Consider the following 22,878-nt stretch of genomic DNA (forward strand, 5'->3'; position numbering starts at 1 on the left):
CACTCGCCACACACCTGCCGCCTCACAGCCTAGCAGGACCCCGACCCACAGCCAGCACTCACTACCCACGCGCCACCCGTACTGAACACCCACCCGCCGCCTCACACACGCTCACACCCTAGCAGGACACACGCCTCACATTTTCACATCACTTATGTCACCAAAATATTCATTGTACTGTGGTGTGTTTACAATAAACCATTTTTATACAACATCGTATTACATTTTCTTCCATCTTTCTTTTCAACATTATTATCCAACCTTTACAACAAATAGTCATCTATTGTTCAACGATTTATAAATAATACGACCTATTACGCATTTACATCCCGGGCAACGCCGGGTCTCTCAGCTAGTATATATATATATATATATATATATATATAAAAGCAAAAAGGGACAGGCACTCCAATGCACAAAAAAGGGTGCTATTTAATGACTCAAGCCAAAACATTGAGTCCTCCTTGTTTTACAGATACCTAATTCTTCCACACACTCTTGTAAAACAATATGGATATAAAGAAGTGAGACACGATGGTCTTCACAGGCCTGCTTTTACCTGAGCCATTTGTCGTTCAAGCTTTGATCGCGGTATGTCATCAAAATACGTCTCGTTCCTTCTCCTCCGGCCATCGCCCTGCATCATAACGTGCGAGAAATCCCGGGATCCACCAGTGGGATACAGCTTTGAAACGTATTAGCTAAGAAGGATAATGAGACATTGTTTAATTACTCCATCCAATTCAAACGAAAAAAAGAACTAGTGTTGTGGAACAATCTTCTGCTAAGACACCATAATAATTCACTTTGTTATGCCCTTCACAGCAAGTTGATTGATTGTGCTTTATTCATAGATGCTGAACTTGGAATTACAACGGTAGTAAGTCTGAAACCATTTACATTTGATGTGTTCTGTAAGGCAGCGATGTGCAAACTGAGGGGGTGGGATCCCCAGGGGGGGGGGCGCGAGACTGACTGCGGGGGGCGCAGGGTTTATAGAGGCCCTGCGCACTTCCAGACGGCACTTAAATTAAGTGCTGGGGGAGCTGCAGGGCCTCTGTAAACTTGACTTACCTTGGCTCTGGCGGCTTCTTTGACAACGCATTGCCAAATGACGCTGCGAGGTCATGTGACGGCAGGTTGCTATGGCAACGTGATGTCATGGCGCAGGATCCGACGCCGGAGCTGAGGTAAGCGGGGGTGGGCGCGGACAGAGGCGAACCGCCGGCAGGGGGGCGCAGGGAAAAAAGTTTGCGCCCCCCTGCTGTAAGGCGAGAGGTACGTACATTATATGTGATTTGCACGAACTTAGAGGTTTTCATGATCCCACAAAAAGATGTAGTACTTATCTGTCGGTTAAGGCTACGGGCCCAGTCACTGCGTGCGTCGGAGCGCCTGGGGGCGCGTGCACCAGTAAAAGCTGCGGTCTAGGGGTAGCGATGGGATCCGCGGGGGGACGTGGCCATTGCGGGGAGGGGGCGCGGCTATGATGGGGGGAGGGGGTGGCGCAGCCATGAAAAAGTTCTCAGGGATAGATATCTGCCCTACCATTGGACCGCATCGCCGCACAGAGACAAAATTCTTGTCTTTCCTTCTAGCGGTCGCGCTTTGAGCTTTTGTGGGTCCGCGCACACATGCCGACTGGGGCCTGCCCCATAGAGGGCTGTACTTTATGTGCGGTGCGCACACCATCGCGTGCGCAGCTGCGGTTACCGGGGACGAAGCCTTAGGCCGCGCTTATAGTCTCGGCGACGCAACGTCGCATCAAAACAAATGTATTGAATCCGTCGCGTGCGCTTATAGTAGGAGCGATGGCTTGGTCGTGATCGCTGGAAGTTAATGACATTTTCAGTGACCGCAGCGTGATGTCAGCATCGCCGTCGCGTCGCCGTAGCAAGTACTACAAGCGCGGCTTTAAGCAGCAATCCGGGCGGCTCATTTTATTTATATTCCCCTTTTTGTTACAGTTTAGGAATCAGGGGATCCTCTGGAGATGAACGGCGCTATTTTCAGCTCCCGGGATCCCCCGGGATCCTGGATTACTTACTTCTCTGCAAGATGTAAACAGGCAGAAATAAAAGTCAAAAATATCCCAGCAGAATAACGTTGCCTGTAATTCCGATCTCTAATTCAATGAGCACATAATTTGTTTCGTTTTTAACTTCTAAAATGTCTTCCATGGGATTTCAGAGAAACTGTCCAAGTGGCACTTTAAAAAAAATATATATTTTTTTTGTTGTTGTTTTAAAATATGCAGCCTCTGTTTATCTTTATCGAAAACTAATTACCTATGCTTACAATTAGATTGTAAGCTCCCCGGAGCAGGGACTTCTCTTCTGAAATGTTACTTTTATGTCTGAAGCACTTATTCCCATGATCTGTTATTTGTATTACTTGTTATTTATATGATTGTCACGTGTATTACTAATGTGAAGCGCTATGTACACTAATGGCGCTATATAAATAAAGACATACATACATACTATGCTGCCGATCAATTTGTTCTCCCGTGACCGATTAGCAAAGATGCTACTTCCCAGGGCTTATGGAGAAATGGGTGCTCCAGAGATGGTGGGACTTCACGTATAAGTATCCAAAATAATTACGCAGGACTGACGAGCAGAATAAGTGACGGAGTGGGTATAAAGACGGTGATGTGTGAGTCACTAAAACACTCGTCTCCTGAAGGTAACAAATAGGAGTGCTAAAAAACACCCTAAAGTAACCTCATTGGAGACCTCACGGTGTAATAAATAGTACTCATCTATGAAAATCACAATGATAAATGCAATGAATCTTACCCACTCCGTCTGTCCTAGAAAGTCCCGCTTGATATATCCAGATGGCGTGCAATCTGCATGAAGTAGTCCAGTGAGAAAAGCAAAAAGCAAAAACAGAGCACTGCCAGGGAGTCAGGTGGTAGAAAAATAAAAATCTATTTATTCAGTAGTACTTACAAACATAACCCCTAAAGTGTGAAACAAAAAAACTCCTACGCGTTTCGGACCATACGCGTAGGAGTTTTTTTGTTTCACCCTTTAGGGGTTATGTTTGTGAGTACTACTGAATAAATAGATTTTTATTTTTCTACCACCTGACTCCCTGGCAGTGCTCTGTTTTTGCTTTTTGCTTTACTTCCCAGGGTTCACTAAATGGCTGCCTTTCAGTTTCAATCAATCCTTCAGTCAGTGTAACTCAGCAGCTACAATGTATCCTGATATTACTATGGTAACATTATCTATTGTTACAGTTTGCAGCTCAAACTGCTGGGAATATTGGCAACAAATGATCACAAACAGGAATGTGTTGCAAAGATCTTCCACTGCTGGGGAAGCAGGCTAAAACCTGCTCTAGACATCAAAGTATACAGAGTATATTAAAACTCATTAAAAATGGCATTAAGATTTGAATAATAATAACAACATTTTTCACTAAGTATCATCTAATACTACAGAACTGATTTATTTAAATAAATAAAACCACATGTAGGATATTGCATGGATTGTTCCCTTGAATAGCTTGTCCTGGGCTGTGGAAAGAAACACACTCAGATGCCTTGTCCATGTCTCCAAGAGTCAGATGACAAATGATAATGGTACACAAAAGAGCGCTTTCAAGAGCACCTGCCATTGACTTCCTAGAGTTGATCTATATCACATACATTGTATCACTAACATCATGTATGTGCAGTAGCCTTCCAGTGAAGGCACAGCCTCTAGCATGCGATATACTGACTGACACCCAGTGCCAATCTGCCTAGTGCCTTCAGGAACAAGAAAGCCACTTTTGCTCTTATAAGTGAAGTGGTAGTGGCGGGGTACAGAGGAATCAAAATAATTGATTCCCTGCGCCCCCCTGCCGGCAGTCCCCTCACATCCGCGCCCCCCCCCCCCTCTTGTCGGCTCCGGCGTCATGACGTCACATTGCCATGGCGACGCGTGTGAGAAGCCGCCAGAGCCAAGGTAAGTTAGGTTTAAAGAGGCCCTGCAGCTCCCCCGGCACTTAATTTAAATGTAAACACCGCGCCCCCCGCAAGCAGTGTCGCACCCCCCCTGGGGGTCGCGCCCCCCAGTTTGCGCACCGCTGGTATACTGCACTATAAACCAAAGCTATACGAGTTACAATTAAAAAAAAAAATTTTTTTATTCAGCGCTAGTTTAAAATAATCAGAGAAATTAGTGAAAAATCAGACGTGAACTTTAAAAGCCAGAGCTGATTAGCGGGTCTGTAGCGTCTGAAGGAATGTGACAAATATATATAATAACCACGTGATGCGCAAACTTTTTTTAGTCTGCTCCCCCCTACCTGCTCTCCCTCCCCCCCCCCTCCCCTTTACCTTTTCTCCGGCGTCATCAGACATCACGATGTCATGTGATTTCGTGACCATTTGACCCCGCGTTGTCATGGCGATGCGTCACCAGAAGCCGCCAGCGATAAGGTAAGAGGGAGCTACAGAGGCCTCGTGCGTTCCCCCGGCATTTAATTTAATAGCTAAACTCAAAGAGTTTATTTTTATTTTATTTATTTTTAGTAGTCATGTTGTTAATATTGATGTAAGAAACAGGTCAGGGCACATGGGTAACCTCAGCCAGTTAGCCTCACCAGACCCGGCCAGTCTACTAGGTAGTCGGCGTTCCCGTGTGATGCCACGGACAACAGAGAGCGCCCACTTACCGTCATTTCTCTGCCTCCAAACATTATGATTACAATTATGTGTTATTACATCTAGTATGAGAAGTGTTAGTTATAGCAGGGGTAGAATAGGAGATTTTAATAGGGATTTTTAAAATATATCTCTACCATTCTTTCCACTCTCACTACTAACTACAGTATTGAATTAGGGTTCATGCAGGTTTACCTTAGAGCAGCGGTGCCCCCGAGGGGGGTGGGAGATTTGTCTGGGGGGGGGCGCGGGCAATCGCAGAGGTCCCACGCTCTTCCCCAAGGCATATAAATTAAATGCCGGGGGACCGCGCGAGGCCACTGCAACCTGTACTTACCGAGGTTCAGTCGGCTTCTGGACGCGTGACCATGGCAATGCGGCGTGAAATGACGCCGCGGGGTCATGTGACGTCACGGTTGCCACGGTAACGTGGTGTTAAATGATGCTGCGCGAGGTAAGGAGGGGGGGGGGGGCGACAGGCAGAGCAGGCAAGGGGGGGCGCAGCATAAAAAGTTTGCGCGCCCCTGCCTTAGGCTGCGTCAACACTAGCGCTGAGCGGGCGGCGCTTGCGGCGGTTACTTACATATATAGATATATGTAAGTCCCCGCTCACGCTGTGCGCACGCGCTCGTGCACGGGCACACACGCTCACCCGCGCTCAGGTAAACAAAAAAAATCTAACTTTCCAGCGCGCTCAACTACCCGCAATGCCCCCCCCTCCCTGCACGCACGCGTAAATGCAGGACACCCGGCGCTCATGCTTGGAGCGCTCTCAAAGCATGATCACGCTCAGCGCCAGCGGGTACTCAGCCTTAGAGTCTGTAGCCATTTACTTCCTGCAGCAGTTACAGTACTAAGTGACTACATTTCATGCATGTGCCTACCCCATGTGTGTGCTTCTCTACCATCAACATTGATACTGCTGTTACTTCCATACTCACTCAAAGAGTTTGGCTATTATATATATTTGTCAAATTCCTTAACAGACCACCTATTCAGGACTAGCTTTTAGAGTACACATATGATTTGACCAATTAAACTGATTTCTATCTTAAACCAGTGCTGAACAAAAATAGTTTATTCATTGGAACTCATATAGCCTTGTTTTAGAGTGCAGTAAACTGTGCTTCTCTTATTCGTTCACTTTGTGCGTTCAGGAGCAAGACATTCTCTTGATAAATTAATTGTACACATTTTATACTACCCATATTACACTACCATCCATTAGATTGTAAGCTCTTCGGAGCAGGGACGCCTCTTCCTAAATGTTAATTTTTTATGTCTGAAGCGCTTATTCCCATGATCTGTTATTTGTATTATTTGTTATTTATATGATTGTCACGTGTATTACTACTGTGAAGCGCTATGTATATTAATGGCGCTATATACATAAAGACATAGATACGTATAAAAAAAAATATTATCCTTGCCTGAACAGGCTGAAATCTGTCTACGGTTTGGTGCATGTAGGTAACAGATCCTGGAGCACTGTTAGGCTGGGGTCATGGTGCCTACGTCCGTGTGGAGGCGTACGCAGCCGTGACATCACCCGCTTGAAGCGGGTGAGTTTTTCAGCCATGGTACGCGCGCCGTCCGTGGGCGTCTAGGCGCTTGCCAGTGACGTCACGGAGCTGGTTCGCCCTCATTGGGTCGAAACGCTCACATGACCGGCCTCTCGCGGCAAGAATCAGTTTGAACTTCCCCGCACGCCGCATGGATGCAAACAATGCTTTAAGGCAGTCTGTTCGCTCAGCGTGCGGACGCACGGTCTGCTGTACCATAGCCCCAGCCTAGGTACATCTTTGAAACAACTTAGTCTTGTGATAATTAAACAAGTGGACAGCAATTATGCAAAGCACATAACACAGAGAGTCCTAATTTAGCAGAGTGCAGACGCTCTTGTAGCAGTCTTATTAGATTAAATGTGACCACTTCATAAATCACATGACATGCACCTAAAACGTGAAGGGTAAATTAGGCTTATTTCTGTGTTACTAGCAGAGCAAATGTACTGCATATTTAAACAATGCAAACACTGCTAAAAAATTAACTGCGTGGCCCCTGTTTATTAGCTCTGGAACATTGAAAAATATGCCTTTTCTTCAAACTGTCAAAAATAAATGGCAAATGTATTTCTAATTTCCTTTCAACACAATTTGGAAATTACAGTAAAATTATTTTCGGGAAGCAAACTAAACCTCCCGTGAGTACTATAAAAATATAAGTGAAAATACATGGAAGCCACAATGTCTGCGCAATAGCCAAAAAAATAATAATATGTGAAACATTTGCCAATTATTTCTCACAAGTGAAAATATATTCCTTCCTGACTCCAGTAATGATCAGATTTCTGCCCAGTCCAATGCTCTTCTGATGCTGTGTAACCTATTCAACATTGTCTGAGTACCTTTTCTTAAAAATATCTATTGTACCTGCCATCACAGTCTCCATTTGTAGTGAATACCACATTCCCACTGCTCTTACTGGAAAGATAATTACCAAAGTATTGTAGTTTAACCGCTCATCCTTATATGAAATGTAATAGTAAGGTATTTTCATAATAATAGGGTGCATGAGGATAGTTAAGGAGCACACAAAATATATCCAAGAAGGATAAAGAAGATTCCTCTTATTGCACTCTCTATTATATCGTCCTAGCAAAACAAGTGTGCTTTTTTTGCCATTAAGGCTATTAGATCGGTACAGACTATTAAAACCAAAATATAAAAAAGTTTTATTACATCAAAAAATCTTAATTTGTGACTCTGGGAATTATATACAGGCGGTCCTCGGTTATCGATGCAATGCGTTACTCAAAATGGCGTTGGATAGCGAAACGTCGTAAAGCGAAACCCGTTTTCCCATAGAAACACTGTTTAAATCAAACGTTCCGTTCCTGAAGTCATTCTTAATGCTAAAATACACAGAAAATGTTACTCAAGCAATAAGATATGCAGCACACACATAGATTATGATGGAAACATTATATTTATTGATTCCAGAACTGTAAAATAAAACTATAAAAATAAAACTATGCTGTAATCTGTACAGAAATGTACATGAGCAAAAAAAAAAAACCCATCAATTATTGGAGGAAGATGATTGGGGGGACAGACAATGGACTTTTTGGAGGTGATGTAGGTGGGCTTGAAGGTTTCTGCCTCTTGAAGAAGCTCTTCATTGAAGTCTGGACAGATCCTTTCCTTTTCTGCGTGTAGATCTCTCTATAGCAGCTGATTTGGTTAGACACCCCACGACTGACTGTTGAACTCTGTTCAATGTTAGGGTCATTGTCCTCAAATATGGCCAGTGCGCTATCAATGTGCTTGAATGCCGCAGCCAACATTTTGGTTGTCAATGATTTACGTGGCTGTGGCTGTGCCACATCAGCAGATTGGTGGGCCTCCTCTTCAGCAATTTTTTGCTCTTCTAATTGCATGAGGTCTTCATTGCTCAACTCGTTAGAATATGAGGCGAGCAACTCCTCAATATCCTCGGTTTCCACCTCCAAGTTGAGATCACTGGCCATTTGCACAACAGTTTCTGTAACCTCTGCAACCGTCTCTGTAAGGCCTTGGACATCAGACACAAAATCAGGGTACAAATTACGCCAAACTCCATTTAAATTGGATTGTTTGACCTCATTCCATGCCTCTCCGATGTTTCTTACTGCACGGAGAATGTTGTAACCCTTCCAAAATTCTTTTAAGGTTGGACCACCTTCCACATCAGTTGCTCTGATGGCCTGGGCAAATGTTCGCCTGAGATAGTAGGCCTTGAAGGAAGCGATAACCCCCTGGTCCATCGGCTGTATCAATGAGGTGGTGTTGGGGGGCATGAACACCACCATGTTTGGATGATGGTCATCCAGGTACACGGGATGGCCAGGAGCATTGTCCAGGAGCAGCAATGCTTTAAAATCAAGGTTCTGGTTCATGCAATATAATTGCCCAGCTGGAATAAATTGATGCTGGAACCAGTCCTCAAAAAGGCTCCATGCTACCCATCCAAATCACTGGAAGTGTGCTCTTTGCATAACCCTTGAATGCCCTAGGGTTTTCTGCATGATAAACAAGCAAAGGTTTTAGCTTGAAATCACCTGCAGCATTTGATCCAAGCAGAAGAGTCAGCCTGTCCTTTGCAACTTTAAACCCAGGCATTGATTTTTCCTCTTTTGCAATGTAGCTTCTACTGGGCATTTTCTTCCAGTAGAGCCCAGTCTCATCAACATTGAACACTTGACATGCGCAATAGCCACCGTCCTCTATAATTTTGGCCAATGTAACAGGGAAGGTTTTAGCTGCCTCCTCATCAGCACTAGCAGCTTCACCGGTCACTTTAATGTTATGCAAGTTTGCCCTCTCTTTAAACAGCATAAACCAGCCCTTACTTGCAGTGAACGTTTCCTCAGTGGTCCCTTCTCCATGCTGGTGCTTAATGTCCTCATACAGACTCAAAGCCTTGGCCTGAATTATGGCTAAACTAATAGGCACATGACGCTGGGATTGATCTTCCAGCCATATGATGAGGAGTTTTTCTACCTCAGCAATATGACCAGCACGTTGCCTTATTGTTGTACCTGGCATAGGTGCTGAGCCCTTGATCTGTTTCCAAGATTCTTGCCTTGTCTTTGATTACTGTCACAATAGTTGTGCGAGGTATATCCAAGGCACGTCCAATTTCTGTGTTCGTCTCTCCTTTCTCAGAGCGCTTTATTATGTTTTGTTTGGTCTCCAAAGTAATAGATTTTCTATTCCTTTTTGGAGTAACAGCACTTTGCTTTTTGCTTTTATCAGCCATGGTTTAGGGCCTAAAATACACCACCAAACCTTCACACAGACTGTTCAGAATGATTTCCCTAGCCTGCAGCCTTCTGATTTGACATTTGTAGCAATTTTTTTAAAGCGTCGTAAGAGCGTCGGATAAGCTGTTCGGGCGTCGTAAAATGGGCCATAGGGATGCATTGACTAGCGTCGGATAAGCCGTTCGTCGTAAAATTAAACGTCGTAAAACGAGGACCGCCTGTACAGTGATAAAGGTTTAAAAGGTCCCCTCAGACGGGGTTGAGTGGTAGGAGACTCTATTAATATCAGACTGTAAAACACATTAATATGTGTGTCTGTTTATTTAAGGCCACTCTGACAGCTCAGTATAATTTCAAATGGTGTATATAAATAAAATATCTAACGGCTCTGTATACTGTGAATATTTGTTTGGCAACACATAGTTTTATGCACAACTAGCTAATTTATATTAAGATCACATAGTGGAGAGGTACATTTGTGTGTAACATAAGGGATATTCAGTCCTTTTATGGTCTTTATATATGGCTAAATTTAGCATCCAAAATGGCTAATAGCTTTAGGTATGATCAATATCCATAGATGCATTCAAAAGCCATTTAACACAGTTCAAAATATGTACACAATATCCTTATAATAAGGTATATCCATATGTGATCTAATAATATCCTGCTGTTTCATAGAGACCAAATCAAGCCCAAAAAATTGTTAAGTAACACAGTCATATAGCGTATTTATAAGTGTCTGGCCAAAATAAGCCCCACTAGATATATTCATGGGGCAGTATAACATAAAACACTTATGGTCTCGGCGGACCTAGAGTGCACAATAACCAAGTTGATTACACTTAAAGGTCACGGCGGACCTATAGATATAGTAACCCAGATCAAATTCTATTCAAAGGTCACAGCGGACCGCAGTTGCATGTTATTCAGGGCTTTCTGTATCGTAGGCACAATATACAGTTTCCAAAAGTGTGGAGAGTATGGTGTCGTAGCACCAGTGTACAGGCCGTGTTCCTTGAGCTGAGGTGTCGCCCCCCCTGTGACGTCGGATTTGGCATATGACGCGTTTCGCGTGTTGGACACGCTTCTTCAGATAGGAGGAGTCAAACAAATATTCACAATATACAGAGCCGTTAGATATTTTATTTATGTACGCCATTTGAAATTATACTGAGCTGTCAGAGGGGCCTTAAATAAACAGACACACATATTAATGTGTTTTATAGTCTGATATTAAATTAATATAGAGTCTCCTACCACTCAACCCCGTGTGAGAGGACCTTTTAAACCTTTATCACTGTATATAATTCAGAGTCACAAATTAAGATTTTTTGATGTAATAAAACTTTTTTATTTTTTGTTTTTAATAGTCTGTACCGCTCTAAGAGCCTTAATGGCAAAAAAAAGCACACTTGTTTTGCTAGGACGATATAATAGAGAGTGCAATAAGAGGAATCTTCTTTATCCTTCTTGAATATATTTTGTGTGCTTCTTACTGGAAAGAGCACTTTCTTTAGCTGCTGGTGAAATGCCCTTTCCCATCTTCCCAAGGGGGGACCCAGTGTCATTGGTACTATGCTTGGAATGCAAAGTTCCCTTGAAAGATCCTTGTATTGACCTTGGATATCTTTGTAAATAGTAATTATATTCCCTGCTTGACACCTCTTTTCTAACGTGTATGTAAACATTCAAGTTTATTTTCACTTTTTTGATTATAATTTGTTATTGCTTTACTCATGTGTACTTTACAATATAAAATGCAAAAAAATAAATCTTTGTATATAGGCAAGCACACTGTACAAGTGTAAACTACATGGGCAGAAGTGCAAAAAGGGGCTAAGACGGTTATTGAAAACCACTATAAAAGGTCAGCTGAGCATTTCATGATCACTCAAAACAAAATCAGTGATGATTTTCATTTTGCACAAAGAAATTGGCTGTAGAAACTGTAGATTTCACTAAACAGAGATTAATTAGGGACTTTTAAACAACAATCCCCTCAATTTGAATTTAATTTTTTTTTTTTTTACACATTTTAATTCTGTATATATGAATAGTACTACTCTTAGCTCTGGGGACACCTTGCTCCCCGAGACACTTAACTTGTTATGTGCCAGTAAAATAAAAGATGGCCGCTGGGTTCAGGTGACATTGCAGTTTCCTGGATGGTGGCCCCATTGATTTCGTAAACGGGACCAGAAACACTAGTAACTACCAATTATCTTAGGAACTGGGGATTGAGGGTGGGGGGGGGGGTCTCTTGAGCTACAAATAGCAAAGTCCAGTCCTGGGTGAGTAAAAGTAAAAAATAAAAAAAATTGAGGGGGGGGGGGGGGCAGGAGGATGCTGTTTTGCCTATTCTGTTTTTATAAAATTTCTGCTAAAACAAATAGCTGTTAATGCTTATTTTATATTACCTGTTCTATTCCTATACTACTTTTATTTTTAAGAAGCAAGCCCAGCTCCTCTGGGTTTTTTTTTTTTTTTTTTAGATTTATTTTTTTAACCTGATTGGAACCGGGTGTCTATTGGAGACGAAACGCTCTATTTGCAGCTCCAGGGACCTTCCTGGTTCACCAGATACTAACAATTGTAGCTGCTGGTATTCTAAACCCATCCTGAGGAAACAAAATGGCCACCGAACCTCTGGCCAATAGGAAGCCACAATGGATGATGTTAAGACTTCCTATTGGATGACCGCAAATATCAACTTTAGGAAAACAGGAAGTGCCCTGGCAGCTAAAACCGGTAAGTATCTAGGGAACCAGAGGGTACCCGGAGCTGAAAATAGAACTGTCCAGCTTGGGAGAACCACCCGATTACAATCATAATAATAATTTTAAACAATCAATATCAATTTTAATACGTGCTTCAAAATTGTTTTGTTTTCAAGAGCGACTCTAATTAAAGGAGCTTTGCCTTAAAAAAAAAAAAAATAACACCTTTCCACCCCCCCTCCTCGGTGGGAAACAGGGTTTCTCCTGAGCTGAACCACGTTAATTTCAGCTCCGAGGACCCTGTGACCCGCAAGATACTTACATGTGAAGGGTGATGCTGGTATTTGTCTTTTGTGTAAAGGTCCCGTAGCTACGCAGGCCAAAAGGGACGATGTCAAAGCTTCCTATTGACCTGCAGGACCTTTAATAGACAGTTTCGATGCCCAGCCACAGTTGCCACTGGCAGTCCCTTCAGATGTGAGTATTGCCGGGAGCTGGGAGGTCCACAGAGCTGAAATTAACGCAGTTCAGCTCCGGAGACCCACTGCTTCAAACCTAGTAATTTAAAATGAAAAAGAGGTACCTATAGATGGCAGATTAGCCTTACATTGCAACAAACACATCCAGATATAAACCTCTTCCCAACAGCATCAGACTCGGTGACAGGAAAAATAAGCTTGGGAGGCACATCCAGTAACAGTAGTGAGGAAGAGAACAGTCATAGAGGGGAGAAGAAATGTAATAGAGGTTTATGAAGTGATGGAGTGGGAGCCAGCTGAGGAACAGATTTGAGCATGTTTAAGACAATTGTAGTTGTGGGCGAGCAAGTAAAGGGCTTGGGAGAAGAGGATAATGGAGAAGATGAAAGGGTTAAATAACGGGAAGTGCGGAAGCACTCGTGCACCACGGGAAGAAGAGGCAGCAGTTAGTGATGCTGAAATGGACAATTGACCAGTACCTCGTTAAAAGATGGGTGTTATTACAGTAATCAATACAAAAAATACAACATGAAGCGCAGCTATGCACGCATTCTGGGAACGTAAATCTCCGGGTGCATTTACATGTCTTAAAGCAGGGGTGGCAAACGCCAGTCCTCATGGGCCACCAATAGGCCAGGCATTAGGGATATCCCTGCTTCAGCACACATGGCTCCATCAGTATGACTGAGCCACTGATGGAGCCACCAGTGCTGAAGCAGAAAACCTGACCTGTTGGTGGCCCTTGCGGACTGGAGTGGGCCACCCCTGTCTTAAAGGTCTGAATGATTTCCCTATATAACCAAAATGAACAATCCCATCAATTAACTGGCCACATCTAACCTGCCAATCTCTTTTAGCTCCGGTGCACCTTAGCGAACGCTGTGCTCCTTCCTTTTGGCACACCTACAGCACTGAGCACATTTTCATTTGACATCCAATTTGTGTAAGCGCTCATTCCCAGTATGTGGCACAAGTTAATAGACGGCGCACAAACGTATGTGATGTTTGGCCACCATCCCGGGGAGGGCTAAGCTGCATCTGTCACTGAGAAATGGGCTACGGAATATGTCCTTGATCAAAGCTTTGTTACTGCCCCTGTGGGACGTGGTAGGAGACTTTCTGCCCAGAAAGTGCAACGTGAGAGCTGGAGTGCTAACAGACTTGGAGGAATACAGCAGATTCAGAGACGTCCAACCTCCTGAGGATCGCACACCCAACTCTAACAGTAATGGTCAGTCATTGGCTGCGAGCCACAAACATTTATCTTGCATTTCTATGCTCTTGAAGGAGGAATGAGTCCACAAAAAAAAAATCAATGCCAATAGGGAAGTGATAGTGTTAGCATACTGCTGTCTCTGTAAATTTCCCATCATGCCGCTTAGATTGTAAGCTCTCCGGGGCAGGGATTTCCTTTCCTATTGTCTGATCTTATTTGTTGCATTTATTGTTTAATACTTCTCTGTACTGTATTGTCTCTCTTGTAAAGTGCTGCGGGCGCTATATAAATACAGATATACATACATGCTGTAAACCCAGTGTTTTGTTTGGATGCCGTGGGAATTTTCAGGATGGCTAACAGTCCAATAATATATGTCAGCATTGTTAATTAATTGTTACACACATTTCTATACCATATTCCCTGTCCTTCCTTTATTTGAAGTGTTCACTAGCGCCTAATGCATAATCTCTCAGCCCCACTCAAATGTAAGGCTGCGTCCATAGATGGACCAGCCGTGCTGAGGCGTGCGGACGCTCCGCGCTGAGCCCCTGCATCCTCAATGAGGATGCCTTGAGAGGGGGCTCACGCGAGCGTCCGCAGGCGTGCTCAGGCTTTGGAGTTTTCAGCCGAGCGTCAAGCTGTTTTATAGCGCGCTGTCGGCTGAAAACCTCCAATCACAGCACAGCAGCGTCAACGCGCCGTGACGTCGGCGCCGTGACATTGACGTCAGTGCGTCGCAACCGATTGGCCCAGCGACGTCACTGCCCCGCCTCCAACCACCTCCCCCCGGCTCCCTTCGTGCACGCTGGCTCGCCTGCAAGTCCGTGCAATCGCGCGGGCGAGCCTCAGCGTTAGCGCGCATCCGCTCTCCTCACCCCTCTATGGCCCGGGCCTAATGCTTGTTGCTTGCAACATCTGATATATTGTTGCTTAATGAATTTGGTCTATAGTATGGAAACACAAACTCAGATTAGGAGATTTCACTGATGCATGATAAGTGGAGGAATGTGATGGTGAAAGGCACAGAAACCTGTGATATTATAATATGCACGTCTATTAACGGCAACATTTGCATCATTGACCATTTCCCATGTATTTTACATCAACAAATGCCCTAAGAGTCTGTTTTGGCATCATTGTAATTATTACCCATTCACATGTGTCTAACTGTCAGAACACTTTTTTTTTTTATACAGTACATGTAACATAATCTGACAAGGCAAACAAGTATCTAACCCTGCAAACAAGTATCAAACAAGTATCTAACCCTGTAAAGGAAATAGCCAGATCTCAAAGCATCTTAAAAATGATGCTTACAGAGGCCCCGCGCTCTTCCCCAAAGCATTCAAATTAAATGCCGGGGCAGGGCACGAGGCCTCTGTACGTAACTTACTTTGTCTCCGGCGGCTTTCTGGCGTCACGTTGCCTTGGCAAAGCGGCGCCAGGGTCACATGACGTCACATGACATCAGAAACGCCGGAGACAAGGTAAGGAGGGATGGGGACGCGAGCAGGGGGGCGCAGACGAAAAAGGTTGCGCACCCCTGAATTAGAGGATCAAGTTTTAGCACTAGCTGTGTCCCACCTCACCTTGCCAATATTTTATGCTATTAATGAAGCTGCAAACATATGCATACTGTACATCTTACGTTGTATGTGATATTTGACTTACAATCAGAAATAATTTGTGTTTATGCTATGTTGCAACAGACTACATCTGCCGCATACATTTCAGATGTTCTAAGGAGAAACGTGCTTACATTTTTTTTAGTTTTCTCGTTTTTTTTATGGAGGGATCGCTTTTGGTCATTCTAAGGCGGTGTTTATAGTGCCGGCAACAGCGACACGACCGATGACGTCACCCGTCGCCATTGGCAAAAGTTGCACTTCAAGTTTGAGCAACGTTGCTGGTGACAAGGCCAGTGACGTCACCAAGGGGGAGGGCATAGTGCAATAGGCGCTCTGTGATTGGTTTAGAGGCAGTCACATGTGGCGACTGTCTCTAAAAAAAATCAAATAACACTGACTCCAAAAAATTTGGCCCTGACGTCCTCCATCGCTCTGTTGCCGTCGCGCTTACTATAAGCGCATTTGACGGATTCAATGTACTGTATTTGTTTTGGAGTGACGTCGCCGTCGCCAAGCACTATAAGCGCAGCCTACGGACTAATATAATATACAACATATACAAAAGGTAGACACAAACCATTGCTGTAAAATATGCTCTTACATAATGAACGACTTTCATGACCTACTACATTTTAGCATAATTCATCATAATTCGTCTTTCAGTCCCTCCCATACAATTTCTGCATTCCACATCCTTGCATCCACACTGTGGTGGCCTAGATTCACTGAACTCCGTTAAATCAGAACAAATAACATCACGTTACCTAGAGTAGGAACGGACATTATTTTCCTCTGAGTTAACACAATAATTGAACTCATTCGCACAGGGTTATCATCCCGTTCTTTCAGGACAATGCTAGGTTATTGTTAAATCACAGACACTGAAAGAGGGTTTTCGGAGGAGAGGAGAGACTGATTTAGGAGAGGGTCCCATTGACTTATATACCTCAATGTGAAAACAGCTGAAATACCTGGGAAATATGCGGATGTGACTCACTTTAATACAGTATATTACTGCATGTTTCTTACGTGTCTCAGGGGTGTTCAGAAGTAATTAACCCTGTAGAGCTCAGGTTAATCTATTTGGAGATAAATTAGTTAATGAGCCCTGCCCTATTTCAGGGTCTGGTCGGGGCACCGCCAGAGTTAGATATGACTTAAATAACCTCACATTATTGCCCGGCGTTAACCTTAACCGAACTTAGTGAATATGGGATACACATTATTTAAAATAATGGCCGATACATTTATTTCAAATTATTTTCTAACGCGCTGCTCATCAATAAACTTAGTACTAGAGGGCGTGTAGGAACTGAGGAAGAACACCCATTCCAGACCTACAACCGTGACCTACCAAAATAAAACATACAGTATAGGACAATGACGAGGAAGAGCAACAAAGGGCGGGAAACAGGAATGGGAGCAGGACAGCTGCCAGGTTATTAGGGTGTATAAACAATGCAATGCTTTTTGCAGGATGTAAATCACGGTTAACGTCAAATGCTTTGCTATAGTAAATACTGCGTTACCAATAACGTCAAGTAAACCAGATCTTAGCGAATCTAGCTGTGTATTTTATGTGTTGTCCAATCTCTCGGAAATTGCTTCTGTCGTTTCTCATCCTCTCGGGCCTGTTTCACTGGATGTGTGTGAGCCTAAAACAGCAATCAACAAAAGGAATCTCGTCTTTAGCGAATCATTTTTTTTTTGCGTTCTACATGAACCACTTTTTCTAGGTCTGAAAGCTGCCATTCTGCGCCTGACTCATCGCTGCCGGCTGATATTGCTTTCCATACCGCTCTCCCACACACTCTCCCTCTTTCAAAACTCAGATTGTCCTCCTCTTCTTTACTCCATCAATTCACATAATTGTCATCGGTTTCCTTGGAATCCCAACATCTTCCCTTCACCTTCACTGGTTTAGATCCAGGCGCTGCGACACCCAAACTGTGCCACGCGCAAATCCTCTCTCTCTTTGGCCCAGCCCCTTTACTATTTCAAGACCGACAAATAATTAAATATATTGTCGCTGTAGGGGGTAAACGTCATTAGCTGCAATCTTTGACTACTGAGGAAAAGGCGATTAAATGTTCTTTCTGACATTATTTCAAAATCATACTTAATGAGTTTTATGTTTCGGTAACTCTGAACTATGACTAAGTAGGTATTTAATGAATTTTTCTATACACATATGAAGAAATTCCAAGTCAGGAAGTGCATTTAGTGAGTTTTTACCAAAAATGCACTTAATGACTTTTACCTCTGCAACAATGATATATACTTTTCTCATTCCATTCTACCTCTGTTATATAATAATCCTCAGTAATTGTCACTAACCTATAATTATGTTTGTGCGTGGAATCTAATATTTAATTTTGCTCTTAATCAGTTTCCCTCCACTCCACTCTTCCAGGCTAATCTGATAAACTGGTGAAGTCACTAGAGGGGGAGGCCGACTCTAGTCCACAAAATCCGCCTACAGGCTACGCTTTAGGGATATCCCTCCTTCAGCACAGGTGTTCAATCAGTGGCTCAGTCATTCTGAGGATATTAGGGATATCCTTAAAACCTGACCTGTTGGTGGCCATTGAGGACTGGAGTTGGCCACCCCTACACTAGCCCAAAGCCTTTATTCTTGGGAGGTGCTGCACAATGCTTTTTTATGTTACAAAGGGGTTCAGTTATCCAGGTCTCCATGCTGCAAAATCCTGCACTTTATTTATCAAAGAAGAAAATCCCTTTGGTTTCAATGGGGATGTTTTTCCTTTAATAAATCGGGGGCACCGTTTGTGCTCAGGCTGTGCAGCCAGAACACTTTGATAAACGACTACCTAAACCTTACAAAATACAAATTCTAATCCGTTACCAATTCAACGTTTTCATCTCCCTCATCGATACTCTGCAATATGTTCCCCGTTTTGACACCCATCCTCAAAACTCAAAATTGTTCTCCTTTACTAACGAATATGTCAATTACTTGTAAACCAAAAAAAGAATCCACGTACAGACATCTTCCCTTTGCATATAATACCATCTTACCTTAATATTTGACACCATTTGTACTCCTAGTTAAACTCTCTCCTCAATAAACCAGTCAATATTAGAAAGACATCCGTCAACAAATCCATTTGGAGCATTCATTCAACTCATTCATTTTTGTAGTAGGTACAGTATGCCAGTCTCACTTTTATACCATAGTGAGAAGTATAAACTTCTAACCCTCTCCTCAAAGAATACTGTCTGAGCTGAGATTTGACTCTCTTCTCTATCTCTCTCAGGTGTACATTGTTGAAATCTCTATAGCAGGGGTGTCGGACTCGGTCCTCAAGGACCACCAATAGGCCAGGATTTATGGATATCTCTGCTTCAGCACAGGTGGCTCAGCCACTGATTGAACCACCTGTGCTGACGCAGGGATATCCTGAAAACCTGGCCTGTTGGTGGCCAATGAGGACTGAGTTTGACAACCCTGTGCATTATAAGTGTTCCTGTAAGCACAATATCAGAAAAAGACATCTCCCAATTATATAGCAAATCACTAGAGCTGCAAAATATGATCTAACCACTTTCTATAATGACCTTCCCACACTTCAACATTGTATCTGTTCAAAATTCTGTGCCACTATTTACCACCTACTTTGAAGATCAATTACTGCTAAATTTCCTAACCTCTTCTAGTTCCCACGTGGTTTAACAATACATTTAAAGTAGCAACCCACCTTTTTCTTTTTACCCCTCCCATTTTTTTTACCGGATGGAAACCAGGGGGTCCTCTGAGCTGAACTGCCCTACCAGTAGGTGCGAGGACAACCTGCTTCTCGGGACACTTATTGGTGCTGTCACCCAGTTTAATTCTTTCTCCAGGTGAAACAAAATGGCGGCCTGATTTCAGGCCAATAGGAAGCCGTAACATCATTCGTTGCAGCTGCCTACTGGACTGACATTTTAAATCCCCTTTACAAACCAGGGAATATTACTGGTAACTTCTCCGTTAAGTATCTCCGAGCTGAAAATAACAGGTTTTGGCTCTGGGGGATCCAATCCAGTAAAATAAAAGGAGGATTCGTACAAATGTTGTTTCCTCGTGTCAAGACTCTGAGCTCCTGCAATCTTCTAGATCTCCAGCTTGGCTATACTATGTCTTCTGCACAGGCCTGCTTTCTTTCTGCTCTTTTTGTTTTTACTCTTCTGATATCTACTTTATCTCGCTCGCAGAGCTGTGGTTTAGGCTGCGTCCAGGGTTGCAGCAGCCGTACGGAGGCGTGCTGAGGCTAAGGGAAAGCGGGTGCCGTCTGGGGGTGTGTCGGGGGGGGGGGGGTGCCAGTGATGTCACGGAGCTGGTTCGCCCTCATTGGGCGAACCGCTCACGTGACCGGCCCTGCGCTCCCTTGAGCGCTTGAATCTAAAATTCTAATAAGACCCACGCTTCCGCTCACTGGTAAGCACCAGCACGGGTCAGCGCCTAAGCGCTGACCATGCCCGAGGCCTTAGCAAAGGTGAGAGGTGCTACGATAGGCGATGCCTGAAATACATTGCATGGAAGAAGAAAAAACCCAGAGACTATACACTTTGTTGTCTCTGTTATTCAATCAGTGTAGTTCAGGCTTCACCTTTCCCACCCCTCCCGTCTGATGTGATCATTCTCTCTAACAGGACACCTCTCTCTAACAGGACACCGTTACTGCATTTTAGTGCAACCATTTCCTGTTAACCCTTTTCCTAAACTGTTCAACTCTGCAGACAGGATCTCCTTACCACAGTACTGCGCTCGTGCACAGCGCTCTGTCCCATTGATTTTGAGTCAAAGGGGTTAAGAATACAGTCTCTGAAGTAAAACAAGGTCAGCTGTATACAATACATTCTATATTACTGTTGTTAACATGTGTTTAAAAATTACAACCACATCAGAATGTACAATACACTAACACACACTGCTTTTGTTAGATAATCATGGCCAACCTGGCAATTATGCCTCTGCTAATCCAACGTTGGAGTGGTAACCACTGAGTTATAAAACACACAAAGATGCCCATTGATAAAAGTCTCTAACACAGGGTGTGGCCAACTCCAGTTCTGAAGACCCTCCAACAGGTCAGGTTTTCAGGATATCCCTGCTTCAGCACAGGTGGCTCAATCAGTGGCTCAGTCTTTGACTGAAGCAGGGATGTCCTGAAAACCTGACCTGTTGGTAGTTCTTGAGGACTGAACTTGGCTACCCGGCTCTAAAACATTACCTCTATATTTCTCCAAAGAAGAAAACTACTGGAGAATTTTGCAATGGGTCTATCAATCCCCCTAGTGTTTGGAGAACGGTGGTACAAGGGGGTAAAGAATATCAGTGCTTTTTTTTATTTACTGGCCTACGCTCAACTGCACCTCAACCAATACTGTACCCACAAAGAGACATAGGAGCTTTCAGTATAAAAGATTACAGTACCAAATCTTCACATTTTCCTTATCACCCCATGAACCTCCACTTATTGGAGAAGGAGCGGCTCAGTGAGAAGAAACAGTAACTGTAAATAATTACACTGACTTTGAATCAGGGGACCCTGGTTCAATTCCTGTGTATCAGCTCCTTGTGACTTTGAATCAGGGGACCCTGGTTCAATTCCTGTGTATCAGCTCCTTGTGACTTTGAATCAGGGGACCGTGGTTCAATTCCTGTGTATCAGCTCCTTGTGACTTTGGGCAACAAAAAATCATAGATTGTAAGCTCATCTGGGCAGGGACTGTGTCTGTAAAAATGCTTATGTTATTGTGAAACGCTATAATAAATAAAGTTATTATAGGGATATCCATAAGAGCTGGCCTGGTGGAGGCCCTTGAGGACTACCCCAAAAGTTACTAATAATAATAAAGTTATTATTTATTATTATTGTGTGTACCTCCTTGCACATACTGAAACATGCACTGACAAAGGCTGAATTACACTCGCTCCCTACAACACAAAAACTCTCCATTAAATCTCCATAACAAAGCCCCATAGCCATAAAATAAAGAGGACTTTGTAATTTTCCCCCAAATATCCGCTTTGCTAAAAGCTTAATGTTGAGCCTCCATGACTCAGACTTGATAAAAGAATCTATTTATAACTTCTCAATTCCTATCTCAACAAGTCTGTTACAAGTCTGGAATAGTCTGTCTGTACATTTAGGGAGCACAGAAGCACCCACATGTATCTAGCAAGGATTTGCATATTTCAAATCTTCATGTCAGACATTTGCATTCAAAATATACTGTATATATATATATATTTTAAACCTCCCACTGGATAAAAGTCATACTGTCCACTGGATATAAAGAATAATGTCGTCATCAAAATTAATTTCTAAACTATCATCCTCTATTCCAGGGGTGGCAAACTCCCCATCTCAAGTGCCAGCAACAGGAGAGGTTTTCAGGATATCGCTGCTTCAGCACAGGTGGCTCAATGAGTCCCTGCTTCAGCACAGGTGGCTGAATCAGTGGCTCAGTCATGACTACTGATTGAGCCACCTGTGCTGAAGCAGGGACTGGTTGAGCCCCCTGTGCTGAAGCAGGGATATCCTGAAAACCTGAACTGTTGGTGGCCCTTGAGGACTGGAGTTCGCCACCCCTGCTCTATTCCCAGGCTGTTTATAACAGTGAATGTGTAAAAGCAGCAGCTCAAATTTGGAGGGCAAAATGTTTCACCCCCACCCCCCATGGAAAATAAATAGGATTCAGTGTACAGTGACAACAAGCATTGGTATGAGGTTTGACCCTCGGATCTCCATCTAATTAATAAAAGTCTTTATCAGTGTAGATGCAGAATAAATGTCCTTCTGTATAGTCCTGTGCCTTCTAAGTCACAGTATAAACCAACAGGGGCGTGTAACCCTGCAATGGCAGCTTCATAATGAATTACTGGGGGGGGGTGGGATCAATGGCTTTGACAATTGATGTTTCAGGCAGCAAGAATGCAGTTACCTTTTATTTTCTAGTTGCAAAATGTTGCATACAGGAGCTCAAATTATATTAAAGGAACACTAACTGCTTCATCACGTTATATATATATATATATATATATATATATATATATATATATATATACACATATATATATATACACAAATACACATACATATATACAGTGGTTGACAAATCACCAAAAAATCTACTCGCCACACAAAAAAATCTACTCGCCACCTAGTACCAAACGTGTGCTGCTTGGGCCAATATTTACTCGCCCGGGGGTTAAATCCACTCGCCCGGGGCGAGCAAATGTATAGGTTTGTCGAACACTGCATATATATATTGCAGTACTGTAGTGGCCTCCCTTTTCAGTGGGTATGATAAACAATCCAACATTGAAAGGATCTTACACTTTTCTGAATCGGTTGT

General features: G+C 43.3%; 1 protein-coding gene across 8 annotated transcripts in view; it reads right to left on the reverse strand.

The window, feature by feature from the left end:
* Positions 1 to 22,878, reverse strand: part of ANKS1B (ankyrin repeat and sterile alpha motif domain containing 1B) — a 106,087-nt gene that overhangs the window by 77,615 nt on the left and 5,594 nt on the right. For all 8 annotated transcript variants that reach the window (XM_075602221.1, XM_075602222.1, XM_075602219.1 and 5 more), the window contains exon 2: positions 560 to 701. In XM_075602221.1, coding sequence (XP_075458336.1) covers positions 560 to 646 — 87 coding nt within the window. In that variant the 5' untranslated portion in view covers positions 647 to 701. The remainder of the gene's footprint in view (positions 1 to 559; positions 702 to 22,878) is intronic.

The sequence above is a fragment of the Ascaphus truei genome, chromosome 5, assembly GCF_040206685.1.
Source record: "Ascaphus truei isolate aAscTru1 chromosome 5, aAscTru1.hap1, whole genome shotgun sequence".
NCBI classification, from domain to species: domain Eukaryota; kingdom Metazoa; phylum Chordata; class Amphibia; order Anura; family Ascaphidae; genus Ascaphus; species Ascaphus truei.